Genomic DNA, 15,699 nt, shown 5'->3' on the forward strand with positions numbered 1-15,699 from the left:
CATCCAGTGTAACAAAGCATGGCGTCCTGCTGGGAACACAATGGGTGTGATCGTCACAATGATGTGCGTGCAAGTGCACTGATCAAAGTTGTGCAAGTGTCAGGGGGCCTATAGGTAAGTGGGTTGCAAGCATTTCTGTGATGCATGCCTCTTAAAAAAAAAAAAAAAAAAAAAGAAGATGAAGAAAAAAAAAAAAGCCCAGTTCCCCATAGGCCGACAACTAGCCTGAATTGGGCCAGATACCGGCCCCCATTTTAGAGCGGGAATTCCCACTCCTAAAGGACCAATAGGAGAGCAGCGCTGGAATTCCCAGTCCTAAATGACCAATAGGAGAGCAGTGATGGCTCCACATCAAAGTGAGGCTGACGTCAGCACCTTGGCCGCCAACCAATCACAGGCTAGGAGAGAGAGGCCAGTTTGTGGCCCAATTCAGGGCCGGTTGTCCCCAAGGAACCTTTTCTTTCCATTTTCAAAATAAAGGACAGCTAATCATATTGTGAAAACCTAGATAAAAATTATCTGGATCGGTCCTTGCTACACAAACCTGCACTGTAAAAGCCAATAAACCCATCTAATTTCTCCAGCAATAGACTGCTGCACCCCTAGAGCACAAAACAGAACGCCTCCGCAGGTCATTTATTCTAACTGCAGTCAGACTGTATAATACCTTAAAATGTTTTTAGCACTACAAGCACATGCTGATTTTGCACTATTAACTACATCTACCACCAGCTTTTGTGCTTTTTTAGATGCAAATCTGTGCATTTTATCCTGTGCAATAATTTTACTATATCTACACATACATATCCTCACTTATATTCTTTTTTCACATAATCTGCTTACTTCAGTATTTATGTATCCATCAGCAAACTTTGCAATATACTTTTATCACCTTTCTTTAATGTAAATATTTATTTTTTCTTTACTATTTTATGACTCTTGCTGCTGCAACAAGTGATTTTCCCCACTGTGGGATCAATAAAGTTGATCTTATCAATTTAAACAATTTAAGGAAACAGTTTATTTTAAAACACATATGTTTCAATAATTCAAATAATTTAACCAACAGCAATTTTATCAACAATTGAATTACAACCCCAATTCCAATGAAGGTGGGACGTTGTGTAAAATGTAAATAAAAACAGAATACAATGATTTTCAAATCCTCTTCAACCTATATTCAATTGAATACACCACAAAGACAAGATATTTAATGTTCAAACTGATAGACTTTATTGTTTTTGTGCAAATATTTGCTCATTTTGAAATGGATGCCTGCAACACATTTCCAAAAAGCTGGGACAGTGGTATGTTTACCACGGTCCCAGCTTTTTGACTGCACACAAAATTGGCCCATATTCGCCAACCATCCGCAATACCCGTGTAACATGCCTGTATGAGTCAGCCGTCATCCGAACACGCCCGTGATCATCCGCAGAGGCACGCATGTCTGCAGCCAGGATCTTTGAACTGTTCAAAAATCTGGATTCGGATAACATCCGCCTTACATACTCCATACATACTCAATTCATACACAATACATACTCACTCTATGCGCTGCATATCTGCCGTTAACCGCTGATATCCGCAACTGACGGGGATTTGCGGCTTGGCAGCGGACTGGGACAGTGTGTAAAACAGATATATATCGTGACCATCATGTCCACATCACAAACTAAAATATGTTGTAGCGAATGCATACAGATTGGTCACGAATAAAGCGTTTTTATTACATCTGCTTTGCGGACAATTTGTAAATGCATAACAAAGACGTCACGTAAACCCAAAGTACTATATGTGGCAGAAAGCGACATACCTGCCAGTCAGTGCCAGTCCGGCTGTGTAAATCCACAAAGACGTAGCTGCTGCAATCCAGGACTTTTAACACCAGCAAAAGGAAGAGTTGCTGTTTAGCCACAACTCACTCAAAAAAACAAAACAAAAAAAAAACAAAAACAAAAACACCGTCTCACACCCCGAGCAGCTTCCCCCTCCCGCTCCCCAAACTCATGAACAGTTAACGCTGGCATGACAAAATGAACATTAACTCTGTGATCAACTTGTCCAAGTCCAGCAAATGCTCAAGAGGCTGTATTGTTGGTGTGAATATTAATGCCTACAGCGCTTCTTTTATGACCGCAATGCAGATGCCGTGCACGCGCAACACGTGCGCGATGCATTCATAATACACCCGTAATACTGTCGTGATAATCTCAATGTGTCGGATCACTTTCCTCACTACATGCATTATATAAATGTGATTGTTCATCATATATTCGCTATATATTATTAATATATCCATAATTCATACTGGGACATTTGGCATTTTTGGCCATTTTTGTTGCGGACGACAATGAACGCCCGCAATTTGTGTACTCAATTCATGCACAATTACTCCTCTCCCCAGTGGGACAGGGCCATTACAGAGCTGCAGCTGCATAAATCAGGCTTTAAATTAATTAAACAAATCATCACAGATTTTAAAGTTATGTAAATTTGATAGCTTAACTATTTTTATATATATTTGATAGCATCTGTACCTGGATGTGTATCTGTATGTGATTAAATGATTTTAAAAAACGTTGAAAACATTAAAGGTTCATTCAGTAGTTCAGTGCAGTTGGAACCAAAATGGCACGTTCTGAGTTGACGCCACTCTCTTTATGTAAGTACACTAGCTGCAGCCTATCGCAGCAGTCCATAAGAGTCCAAATAATTAAATATCATAATAAATATTTATGATTGGTAACTTTTTACTTGTGAGTCAGCCGTTTGGGGCTTAGTGTTGTTCAAAAGGATGGATCCTGAAGGAAAGTTTTCAACAACAAATTATTAGATGCTTTTACACGCATTTTGGGTCATACTTAGAGGTGTAAAATGTTGTTTTACCAATCAATTGTTGATGTGTTCTGTACTGTAAACCTTTTTGGTAGCATGGAGTTTTCTTGTCACCCATTGGTTCAAATGTGTCACGTGATATAACAGCACTCGTTGATTAATTAGCAGTTCCTCCTGTTTCAGCTTCACCGCCAGAATAAAAAAGTAAGGCTCTTCGGCTGCTCCCTTGTTTTGTCACTCGGGGTTTGGATCTGCATGTTGAATTGGCACCAGTTTTACACCAGATGCCCTCCTGACACCGTTTGAACCTTCCACACTGAAACCGAGCGCACTAACCACTTGGCCACCACCCCTGCACAGTCTTGCTCGATCGCTCCTAGAATCAGCAGCAGCATTTTTTGCTTCGTCACCTGACCACACAGCACTGGCATTCAATGAGTCTCTTCATGAAAATGAGGCGTTGAAGCTGCCTCTGCGTGCCCAAGCTGCTGTGGCATCACCAAACAGAGCAGGCAGTTCAAGTAATGATGCATTTAACAGCTTCACACTTAAACAAGACCGACCTCTGTGGCTTGTTTAAGGGGAGGTGATGGTCTAGTGGTTGCCTCTTGGGCAAAGTCCTTATTGTTCCCAGTGTGTAGTGAGCGCCTTGTGTGGCAGCACCCTCACATCGGGGTGAATGTGAGGCATTATTTGTAAAGCACTGCTTTGAGCATCTGATGCAGATGGAAAAGCACTATATCAATCAATCAATCAATTTTTTTATATAGCGCCAAATCACAACAAACAGTTGCCCCAAGGCGCTTTATATTGTAAGGCAAGGCCATACAATAATTATGTAAAACCCCAATGGTCAAAACGACCCCCTGTGAGCAAGCACTTGGCTACAGTGGGAAGGAAAAACTCCCTTTTAACAGGAAGAAACCTCCAGCAGAACCAGGCTCAGGGAGGGGCAGTCTTCTGCTGGGACTGGTTGGGGCTGAGGGAGAGAACCAGGAAAAAGACATGCTGTGGAGGGGAGCAGAGATCGATCACTAATGATTAAATGCAGAGTGGTGCATACAGAGCAAAAAGAGAAAGAAACAGTGCATCATGGGAACCCCCCAGCAGTCTACGTCTATAGCAGCATAACTAAGGGATGGTTCAGGGTCACCTGATCCAGCCCTAACTATAAGCTTTAGCAAAAAGGAAAGTTTTAAGCCTAATCTTAAAAGTAGAGAGGGTGTCTGTCTCCCTGATCTGAATTGGGAGCTGGTTCCACAGGAGAGGAGCCTGAAAGCTGAAGGCTCTGCCTCCCATTCTACTCTTAAAAACCCTAGGAACTACAAGTAAGCCTGCAGTCTGAGAGCGAAGCGCTCTATTGGGGTTATATGGTACTACGAGGTCCCTAAGATAAGATGGGACCTGATTATTCAAAACCTTATAAGTAAGAAGAAGAATTTTAAATTCTATTCTAGAATTAACAGGAAGCCAATGAAGAGAGGCCAATATGGGTGAGATATGCTCTCTCCTTCTAGTCCCCGTCAGTACTCTAGCTGCAGCATTTTGAATTAACTGAAGGCTTTTTAGGGAACTTTTAGGACAACCTGATAATAATGAATTACAATAGTCCAGCCTAGAGGAAATAAATGCATGAATTAGTTTTTCAGCATCACTCTGAGACAACACCTTTCTGATTTTAGAGATATTGCGTAAATGCAAAAAAGCAGTCCTACATATTTGTTTAATATGCGCTTTGAATGACATATCCTGATCAAAAATGACTCCAAGATTTCTCACAGTATTACTAGAGGTCAGGGTAATGCCATCCAGAGTAAGGATCTGGTTAGACACCATGTTTCTAAGATTTGTGGGGCCAAGTACAATAACTTCAGTTTTATCTGAGTTTAAAAGCAGGAAATTAGAGGTCATCCATGTCTTTATGTCTGTAAGACAATCCTGCAGTTTAGCTAATTGGTGTGTGTCCTCTGGCTTCATGGATAGATAAAGCTGGGTATCATCTGCATAACAATGAAAATTTAAGCAATGCTTTCTAAAAATACTGCCTAAGGGAAGCATGTATAAAGTGAATAAAATTGGTCCTAGCACAGAACCTTGTGGAACTCCATAATTAACTTTAGTCTGTGAAGAAGATTCCCCATTTACATGAACAAATTGTAATCTATTAGACAAATATGATTCAAACCACCGCAGCGCAGTGCCTTTAATACCTATGGCATGCTCTAATCTCTGTAATAAAATTTTATGGTCAACAGTATCAAAAGCAGCACTGAGGTCTAACAGAACAAGCACAGAGATGAGTCCACTGTCCGAGGCCATAAGAAGATCATTTGTAACCTTCACTAATGCTGTTTCTGTACTATGATGAATTCTAAAACCTGACTGAAACTCTTCAAATAGACCATTCCTCTGCAGATGATCAGTTAGCTGTTTTACAACTACCCTTTCAAGAATTTTTGAGAGAAAAGGAAGGTTGGAGATTGGCCTATAATTAGCTAAGATAGCTGGGTCAAGTGATGGCTTTTTAAGTAATGGTTTAATTACTGCCACCTTAAAAGCCTGTGGTACATAGCCAACTAACAAAGATAGATTGCTCATATTTAAGATCGAAGCATTAAATAATGGTAGGGCTTCCTTGAGCAGCCTGGTAGGAATGGGGTCTAATAAACATGTTGATGGTTTGGATGAAGTAACTAATGAAAATAACTCAGACAGAACAATCGGAGAGAAAGAGTCTAACCAAATACCGGCATCACTGAAAGCAGCCAAAGATAACGATACGTCTTTGGGATGGTTATGAGTAATTTTTTCTCTAATAGTTAAAATTTTGTTAGCAAAGAAAGTCATGAAGTCATTACTAGTTAAAGTTAATGGAATATTCAGCTCAATAGAGCTCTGACTCTTTGTCAGCCTGGCTACAGTGCCGAAAAGAAACCTGGGGTTGTTCTTATTTTCTTCAATTAGTGATGAGTAGAAAGATGTCCTAGCTTTACGGAGGGCTTTTTTATAGAGCAACAGACTCTTTTTCCAGGCTAAGTGAAGATCTTCTAAATTAGTGAGACGCCATTTCCTTTCCAACTTATGGGTTATCTGCTTTAAGCTACGAGTTTGTGAGTTATACCACGGAGTCAGACACTTCTGATTTAAAGCTCTCTTTTTCAGAGGAGCTACAGCATCCAAAGTTGTCTTCAATGAGGATGTAAAACTATTGACGAGATACTCTATCTCCCTTACAGAGTTTAGGTAGCTACTCTGCACTGTGTTGGTATATGGCATTAGAGAACATAAAGAAGGAATCATATCCTTAAACCTAGTTACAGCGCTTTCTAAAAGACTTCTAGTGTAATGAAACTTATTCCCCACTGCTGGGTAGTCCATCAGAGTAAATGTAAATGTTATTAAGAAATGATCAGACAGAAGGGAGTTTTCAGGGAATACTGTTAAGTCTTCTATTTCCATACCATAAGTCAGAACAAGATCTAAGATATGATTAAAGTGGTGGGTGGACTCATTTACTTTTTGAGCAAAGCCAATAGAGTCTAATAATAGATTAAATGCAGTGTTGAGGCTGTCATTCTCAGCATCTGTGTGGATGTTAAAATCGCCCACTATAATTATCTTATCTGAGCTAAGCAGTAAGTCAGACAAAAGGTCTGAAAATTCACAGAGAAATTCACAGTAACGACCAGGTGGACGATAGATAATAACAAATAAAACTGGTTTTTGGGACTTCCAATTTGGATGGACAAGACTAAGAGACAAGCTTTCAAATTAATTAAAGCTCTGTCTGGGTTTTTGATTAATTAATCAGCTGGAATGGAAGATTGCTGCTAATCCTCCGCCCCGGCCCGTGCTACGAGCATTCTGACAGTTAGTGTGACTCGGGGGTGTTGACTCATTTAAACTAACATATTCATCCTGCTGTAACCAGGTTTCTGTAAGGCAGAATAAATCAATATGTTGATCAATTATTATATCATTTACTAACAGGGACTTAGAAGAGAGAGACCTAATGTTTAACAGACCACATTTAACTGTTTTAGTCTGTGGTGCAGTTGAAGGTGCTATATTATTTTTTCTTTTTGAATTTTTATGCTTAAATAGATTTTTGCTGGTTATTGGTAGTCTGGGAGCAGGCACCGTCTCTATGGGGATGGGGTAATGAGGGGATGGCAGGGGGAGAGAAGCTGCAGAGAGGTGTGTAAGACTACAACTCTGCTTCCTGGTCCCAACCCTGGATAGTCACGGTTTGGAGGATTTAAGAAAATTGGCCAGATTTCTAGAAATGAGAGCTGCTCCATCCAAAGTGGGATGGATGCCGTCTCTCCTAACAAGACCAGGTTTTCCCCAGAAGCTTTGCCAATTATCTATGAAGCCCACCTCATTTTTTGGACACCACTCAGACAGCCAGCAATTCAAGAAGAACATGCGGCTAAACATGTCACTCCCGGTCCGATTGGGGAGGGGCCCAGAGAAAACTACAGAGTCCGACATTGTTTTTGCAAAGTTACACACCGATTTAATGTTAATTTTAGTGACCTCCGATTGGCGTAACCGGGTGTCATTACTGCCGACGTGAATTACAATCTTACCAAATTTACGCTTAGCCTTAGCCAGCAGTTTAAAATTTCCTTCAATGTCGCCTGCTCTGGCCCCCGGAAGACAATTGACTATGGTTGCTGGTGTCACTAACTTCACATTTCTCAAAACAGAGTCGCCAATAACCAGAGTTTGATCCTCGGCGGGTGTGTCGTCGAGTGGGGAAAAACGGTTAGAGATGTGAACGGGTTGGCGGTGTACACGGGGCTTCTGTTTAGGGCTACGCTTCCTCCTCACAGTCACCCAGTCGGCCTGCTTTCCCGGCTGCTCGGGATCTGCCAGGGGGTAACTAACGGCGGCTAAGCTACCTTGGTCCGCACCGACTACAGGGGCCTGGCTAGCTGTAGAATTTTCCACGGTGCGGAGCCGAGTCTCCAATTCGCCCAGCCTGGCCTCCAAAGCTACGAATAAGCTACACTTATTACAAGTACCATTACTGCTAAAGGAGGCCGAGGAATAACTAAACATTTCACACCCAGAGCAGAAAGGTGCGGGAGAGACAGGAGAAGCCGCCATGCTAAACCGGCTAAGAGCTAGTAGCTACGCTAAGCTAGCGGATTCCTAAAAACACGCAAAGTGAATAATGTGTAAATAATTTAGAGGTGATTCAGCAGAAGGAGTGCTTTAGTTAAGGCACGTAAAGATTACACTGGGAAACAAATCGTAATCTAGATAACTAGATCAATCTAACTGCGCAGATTAAACAGCTAACAGATACAGCAAAACACCGCTGTGCTCCGGAACAGGAAATGATACAATACCGCAGTGAGAGCCAACCACCAGTAGAGGCAAGCAAGAGATAAATGCATATATAAATGCAGTCCATTTATCATTTTCTCTTTGGCTGGCGATTGTTTTTATTCACCAATAATAACGTTACATCGTGGATTGCTCTCTCTGACTCCACCATAAGTGAAGTGATACGAAGCAATGCTTCATAAGAGTCAGACTCGGTTAATGCATCATACATTGTCCTGGGCTGCAAGTCCATTTCTGCTGTAGCGATGGTGCTTTTCCTTCATGATTGGAATTTAATGACAGTTGTGTAAAAACTGCATCCTCCTTGGTTTTGACTTGGTACAGAAGCTTGGGTTCTCCTGTTAATATCAAGACTTACCTTTGGTTGTTGAAAAGTGATTTTCAGACAGATAAACAGGAAAATCTGGCACATTCACCTTAACTTACTCAACGCTTTTCTGATCAGAGATTAGAAAAGTGTTGAGTCCCACTCACATTTTTATCAGATGCAGGGCTGTTGCCCCTGGACAAAAGAAATGCACTATTAATTTGCGAATGGAAACTATATAATGTACAGGTCAAACGTGTGATTGGTACTGTATATTCAAGTTGACCAAGTGTTGGGACATTACATCCGCCACCATCAGAAGCAGCACGGGGCAATTCAGGGGACGGACCTGTCTCTCTTCCTATTCACACGCTACACCTCAGACTTCAGGTTTTGGTCACAGTCCTGCCACCTGCAGAAGTTTTCAGATTACTCTGCCATTGTGGGCTGCATCGGCAGGGACCAGGAGGATGAGTACAGCAGCATGGTGGACAGGTCTGTGGAATGGTGCGGACTCAACCACCTGCAGCTCAATGTATCTGAGATGAAGGAGGTGGTGGTGGACTTCAGATGATGGAAGACTCTTCTGAACCAAGTTACCATCAATGGAACTGAGGTGGGTATTGTAGACTACTACAAGTACCTGGGTGTCCACATAGACCACAAACTGGACTGTAAACACAGATGAGATGTTGTGTATAAGAAAGGTCAGAGCTGACTGTACGTCCTCAGGAGGCTCAGATCTTTCAATGTCTGATAAGATATGTTGCAGACGTTTTATCACTCGGTGGTCTCCAGTGTCATTTTCTACGCTGTAGTGTGCTGGGCAGCAGGCTGAAGGCAGATGACACAAACAGACTCAACAAGGTCATCAGGAGAGCTGGCTCTGTCCTGGGGGTTGAGCTGGAGTCTGTGGTAGAGGTGTCAGAAAGGAGGATGTCGAGGAAACTACACAGCATCCGGGCAACACCTCCCACCCCCTGCATGCCACTGATGTCCTGTCAGAGCACCGTCACCCACAGACTGAGACCACAGAATGCCACAGGAGGTCTTTCCTACCTGTGGCAATCAGACTGTATAATTCCTCCCCCTTTTGCAGGATGAACAGATAATGAACAGAGTTATTCAGTTATGTGCAATACTGGTGAACATCTTGTGGAAATGTCTTGCAGTCATTTCACATAATTTGTTGTACCCATTGAATAAAAAAAGTTCACTGTTTACTGTTCAGTACCCTGGCAAAATAATTTCCTTTGAGATAATAAAGTTCATCTTATTCTTATATATTTCATGAGATGACCTTGACAGAGAGTAATTATAACTTGATGGAAGTCCATTTGTGGATGAAGATCTTCACCTGTGCACAAGTATCCTGGATTACTTACCAGTGCTCTGGTACATGGCCCAGTCATGGCCTCCAAATGGTACAACATCCTTACAGAAATGCTTGAAGCCCACACTATCCCACCCCTTAAAGGAGACTAAATAGCTAAAAGTTAAAAATGAACAAGATCCATTCTATTTCTGTTGCATTTCACATTTGTTCCCCAGCAGCTTTTGCCTTCCAGTTTGGAATGCACTGATATAAAGTGACTTAAAATGTGTGACTAACCTGTCTCTTTCTGAACTGAGGTAACAGACGAGGTGGCACGCCCACAGCAGGGGGCCTGCATACGTGCTGAGGGCTGTTAGGAAGACGGCAGGTGCTTCTACATAACTTTCCAGTCCAACGAAGCCAACTGAGATGTCCACGGTACCAATATTGTTGGAATTTCCCTACAAGAACATGAAGAAGTCTTATTTCATCAGTGTCAAGGTCATAGACGTAATAAGGGTTTTGTCTCCGTATACAGACAAAAGTGATTACATAAAGGCCTGTGTGTGAAGCTTTGCAAACATTTCATTTGTCTTCTGAATTGGTTCTCCACGTTATCATCGTAACAACTTCCCAGCAACCAGCTTTTCCATCCTCAGGCCAGAACTGCACACAGTGTTCTGTGTGGAGGAAGGAGCCCTTATAGTCACTCAGGCTTCTCTGTATGTGTACATGAACATATGATTTAACAATCACAATTAACACTGCAACAGCAACTAAATCTTTATGCAAGAAAGTATTATTTTTATGTTTTGTATGTACGCCAAGATTCCTGCAATAAAAGCAAACTAATATTACATTTTGTACAACCTTTAGTCAGTTTATTACTTTCTTTATTACTCAGACATTCCCATGTGGGACTTTAGTATTTGCTGTGGTAAGAAAAAGTGTATTTTGTTCTATGAACCTTAAATAATGTATATTAACATAAGGAAGCCAAGTAATTCTGAAGCAACTAAAAAGTAAATTAAGTAATATGAATGTGAACATTTTAAGGGTTTAATATATAGTGTATAAAAAATGGTTTAGTGCCACATTTTATTCCAACCTCAATCAGCACATGACAGTAAGACATGGAACTAAATCTGTGCCATCAGAGTTTGAATTTGAATTTTTAAGGTTTAATGTTTTTAGCATCAAACTATTCAGCCTCAAAAACTTTAACCCCCCCTCCCAATAAATAAATAAATAAAATAATCAACCTAAAAAAAAATCAATCTAAAAAAAATTCAACCACAAAAAATAGAAAAGCAGTGAGAAGCAATCGATCCCTGTCTCAATCATCCAACGTCACAGATTTATTTCCATAAATGGAAAGAAATTTGAAGTTGATTTTTTTTTTAGGCTGAATATTTTGATGCTCAACAAATTCAACCTTAGAAATTCAACTTCAAACTGATTTTGATGCTAAAAACATTCAACTTTAAAAATTAAAATTCTCATGGCACAGAATTACTTCCATATTGAAGAACATAAATTCTCTCTCTCTCTCTCTCTCGCAATTGAGAAAAAAAAAACAACTCACAAATAACCAGTATGAGCACTTGGCCTCCTATCCTGAGGTGTGTGTGGCACGCAGGGGTGCCACCAGGGATTTTGGGCCCCATAAAAACAAACCTGACTGGACCACCCCCATACTATTTTGCCAGTATTACAATTGTATTAGGGGTCTCTCTGAGCCCCTGTCAATCATGGGCCCGGAGAATCCTTTTCCTTATTCTCCTTTTCAGTGCCCCTGGTGGTATGCCATATTACAGTGACAGCAGCCTTATGGCAGTTCCAGTAGTAACAGACAGTTTCAGCAGGTTTATCTAAGTAAGTTGCTCAAAAACCCAAATATTTTTGGTAGCACATACCAGGATTCTCCATCCTTCAGCTTGTGAAAACAGACAAACAGATACGATCTATATTATAATGTATCTTATCTTCCAAAGTTATCAGAGGTCAGTGTCCACCGCAGGTACAACCAGTATAGGATTAGTGGTGTGGATCCTGCTGAACACTGCAAGTTAGCACCATTCAGAAGCAAAATCAAAACCAGTTCCTTTGTGGTACTTTTAACAACTGAAGGACTGCATTCAGAAATGTCTCAAGTTAAACAAAGCAAGTAGAAACAGGCACATATGATGTTCTCTGTGTCCAGCCTTTAGCTGTGCTCATTTGATTTTTAGGAAGCACATTACTGAAAACATGTCCTGTCCACACCTCAGTGACGCAGCCTTCAGTCCTGTTGATCAAACTGAACTGCTGAACTCAGCCTCTGTTTTCACATTTAATCAAAAAGTCCCCTCTTACAGCTGTGGTTAGTTAATGTCTTTGGGAAAATGCACAAGACAAAGGTTGGTCATCATGCAATGATGGTCTATAAGCAGCAAGCCATAAAGTAAAAGTGTAAAATTTATTTCCCTTCCGCACACCGTTCGCTGATCGCTGAAGAGACCATAAACATCTGTGTGCATTTCAAACAGACACTGAGCAGACTGAAAGCTACATCTGGCCATATTGTCACTTATTTATTCACTCAAGTTCTGCAGTGTTTTTAAAATGCAGAAAGCAGCATCATGTACCATCAATGTCAACCTTCAACGAAACAAAATAAACCCACAGTTGCATGGAAGTGTTTGCTGCAGTGGACTCAAATTTACACTACTATTATATAATTACACTACTTGAGGGCCACTTATCAGCATGATCAAAGCAAAAACGACTCAAATGACTCAGTCGGTCCAGTGTCAATCTACAGTGTTGGAATCAAGGCAGCTTTGGACCTACTGTAATGGACTGTATCACCCTAAAAGTCAAGTACAATTTGGAAACAATTTCATCTACTCCTATAATAACCTTCTATAATAACAATTCTGCATTCATATAGTACTTTTATACAAAGCACTTTGCAATGATGCCTCACATTCTCTCTCTCTCACACACACACACACACACACACACGCACGCACGCACACTGATGTCAGCATGCTATCATGTAAAGCACTGAACTGCACACTAGGAACAATACAGGAATTAAGGTTTCTGCACCTTAGTGGTCTTGAGCCCATCACATTTAAACATAAGACCAACCCCTTCAATGCTTATTGTTTCCAATTTGCTCATTTTCTAATCCTGATTATCATACAGTAGAGGCACTTGCTTGCCTCTACTGGTGGTTGGCTCTCACTGCGGTATTGTATCACTTCCTGTTCCGGAGCACAGCGGTGTTTTTCTGTATCTGTTAGCTGTTTAATCTGCGTAGTTAGATTGATCTAGTTATCTAGATTACGATTTGTTTCCCAGTGTAATCTTTACGTGCCTTAACTAAAGCACTCCTTCTGCTGAATCACCTCTAAATTATTTACACATTATTCACTTTGCGTGTTTTTAGGAATCCGCTAGCTTAGCGTAGCTACTAGCTCTTAGCCGATTTAGCATGGCGGCTTCTCCTGTCTCTCCCGTACTTTTCTGCTCTGGGTGTGAAATGTTTAGTTATTCCTCGGCCTCCTTTAGCAGTAACGGTACTTGTAATAAGTGTAGCTTATTCGTAGCTTTGGAGGCCAGGCTGGGCGAATTGGAGACTCGGCTCCGCACCGTGGAAAATTCTACAGCTAGCCAGGCCCCTGTAGTCGGTGCGGACCAAGGTAGCTTAGCCGCCGTTAGTTACCCCCTGGCAGATCCCGAGCAGCCGGGAAAGCAGGCCGACTGGGTGACTGTGAGGAGGAAGCGTAGCCCTAAACAGAAGCCCCGTGTACACCGCCAACCCGTTCACATCTCTAACCGTTTTTCCCCACTCGACGACACACCCGCCGAGGATCAAACTCTGGTTATTGGCGACTCTGTTTTGAGAAATGTGAAGTTAGTGACACCAGCAACCATAGTCAATTGTCTTCCGGGGGCCAGAGCAGGCGACATTGAAGGAAATTTTAAACTGCTGGCTAAGGCTAAGCGTAAATTTGGTAAGATTGTAATTCACGTCGGCAGTAATGACACCCGGTTACGCCAATCGGAGGTCACTAAAATTAACATTAAATCGGTGTGTAACTTTGCAAAAACAATGTCGGACTCTGTAGTTTTCTCTGGGCCCCTCCCCAATCGGACCGGGAGTGACATGTTTAGCCGCATGTTCTCCTTGAATTGCTGGCTGTCTGAGTGGTGTCCAAAAAATGAGGTGGGCTTCATAGATAATTGGCAAAGCTTCTGGGGAAAACCTGGTCTTGTTAGGAGAGACGGCATCCATCCCACTTTGGATGGAGCAGCTCTCATTTCTAGAAATCTGGCCAATTTTCTTAAATCCTCCAAACCGTGACTATCCAGGGTTGGGACCAGGAAGCAGAGTTGTAGTCTTACACACCTCTCTGCAGCTTCTCTCCCCCTGCCATCCCCTCATTACCCCATCCCCGTAGAGACGGTGCCTGCTCCCAGACCACCAATAACCAGCAAAAATCTATTTAAGAATAAAAATTCAAAAAGAAAAAATAATATAGCACCTTCAACTGCACCACAGACTAAAACAGTTAAATGTGGTCTATTAAACATTAGGTCTCTCTCTTCTAAGTCCCTGTTAGTAAATGATATAATAATTGATCAACATATTGATTTATTAAGCCTTACAGAAACCTGGTTACAGCAGGATGAATGTGTTAGTTTAAATGAGTCAACACCCCCGAGTCACACTAACTGTCAGAATGCTCGTAGCACGGGCCGGGGCGGAGGATTAGCAGCAATCTTCCATTCCAGTTTATTAATTAATCAAAAACCCAGACAGAGCTTTAATTCATTTGAAAGCTTGACTCTTAGTCTTGTCCATCCAAATTGGAAGTCCCAAAAACCAGTTTTATTTGTTATTATCTATCGTCCACCTGGTCGTTACTGTGAGTTTCTCTGTGAATTTTCAGACCTTTTGTCTGACTTAGTGCTTAGCTCAGATAAGATAATTATAGTGGGCGATTTTAACATCCACACAGATGCTGAGAATGACAGCCTCAACACTGCATTTAATCTATTATTAGACTCTATTGGCATTGCTCAAAAAGTAAATGAGTCCACCCACCACTTTAATCATATCTTAGATCTTGTTCTGACTTATGGTATGGAAATAGAAGACTTAACAGTATTCCCTGAAAACTCCCTTCTGTCTGATCATTTCTTAATAACATTTACATTTACTCTGATGGACTACCCAGCAGTGGGGAATACGTTTCATTACACTAGAAGTCTTTCAGAAAGCGCTGTAACTAGGTTTAAGGATATGATTCCTTCTTTATGTTCTCTAATGCCATATACCAACACAGCGCAGAGTAGCTACCTAAACTCTGTAAGTGAGATAGAGTATCTCGTCAATAGTTTTACATCCTCATTGAAGACAACTTTGGATGCTGTAGCTCCTCTGAAAAAGAGAGCTTTAAATCAGAAGTGCCTGACTCCGTGGTATAACTCACAAATTCGTAGCTTAAAGCAGATAACCCGTAAGATGGAGAGGAAATGGCGTCTCACTAATTTAGAAGATCTTCACTTAGCCTGGAAAAAGAGTCTGTTGCTCTATAAAAAAGCCCTCCGTAAAGCTAGGACATCTTTCTACTCATCACTAATTGAAGAAAATAAGAACAACCCCAGGTTTCTTTTCAGCACTGTAGCCAGGCTGACAAAGAGTCAGAGCTCTATTGAGCTGAGTATTCCATTAACTTTAACTAGTAATGACTTCATGACTTTCTTTGCTAACAAAATTTTAACTATTAGAGAAACAATTACTCATAACCATCCCAAAGACGTATCGTTATCTTTGGCTGCTTTCAGTGATGCCGGTATTTGGTTAGACTCTTTCTCTCCGATTGTT

The 15,699-nt window shown here is 41.3% G+C and overlaps 1 protein-coding gene across 1 annotated transcript in view; it reads right to left on the reverse strand.

The window, feature by feature from the left end:
- The window catches only part of pigg (phosphatidylinositol glycan anchor biosynthesis class G), a 345,004-nt gene that overhangs the window by 16,654 nt on the left and 312,651 nt on the right, over positions 1-15,699 (reverse strand). The window contains exon 12 of the mRNA XM_034181167.1: positions 10,116-10,279. Within this exon, the coding sequence (XP_034037058.1) occupies positions 10,116-10,279 (164 nt within the window). The remainder of the gene's footprint in view (positions 1-10,115; positions 10,280-15,699) is intronic.

Source organism: Thalassophryne amazonica, chromosome 11 (genome assembly GCF_902500255.1).
Source record: "Thalassophryne amazonica chromosome 11, fThaAma1.1, whole genome shotgun sequence".
Taxonomy (NCBI): domain Eukaryota; kingdom Metazoa; phylum Chordata; class Actinopteri; order Batrachoidiformes; family Batrachoididae; genus Thalassophryne; species Thalassophryne amazonica.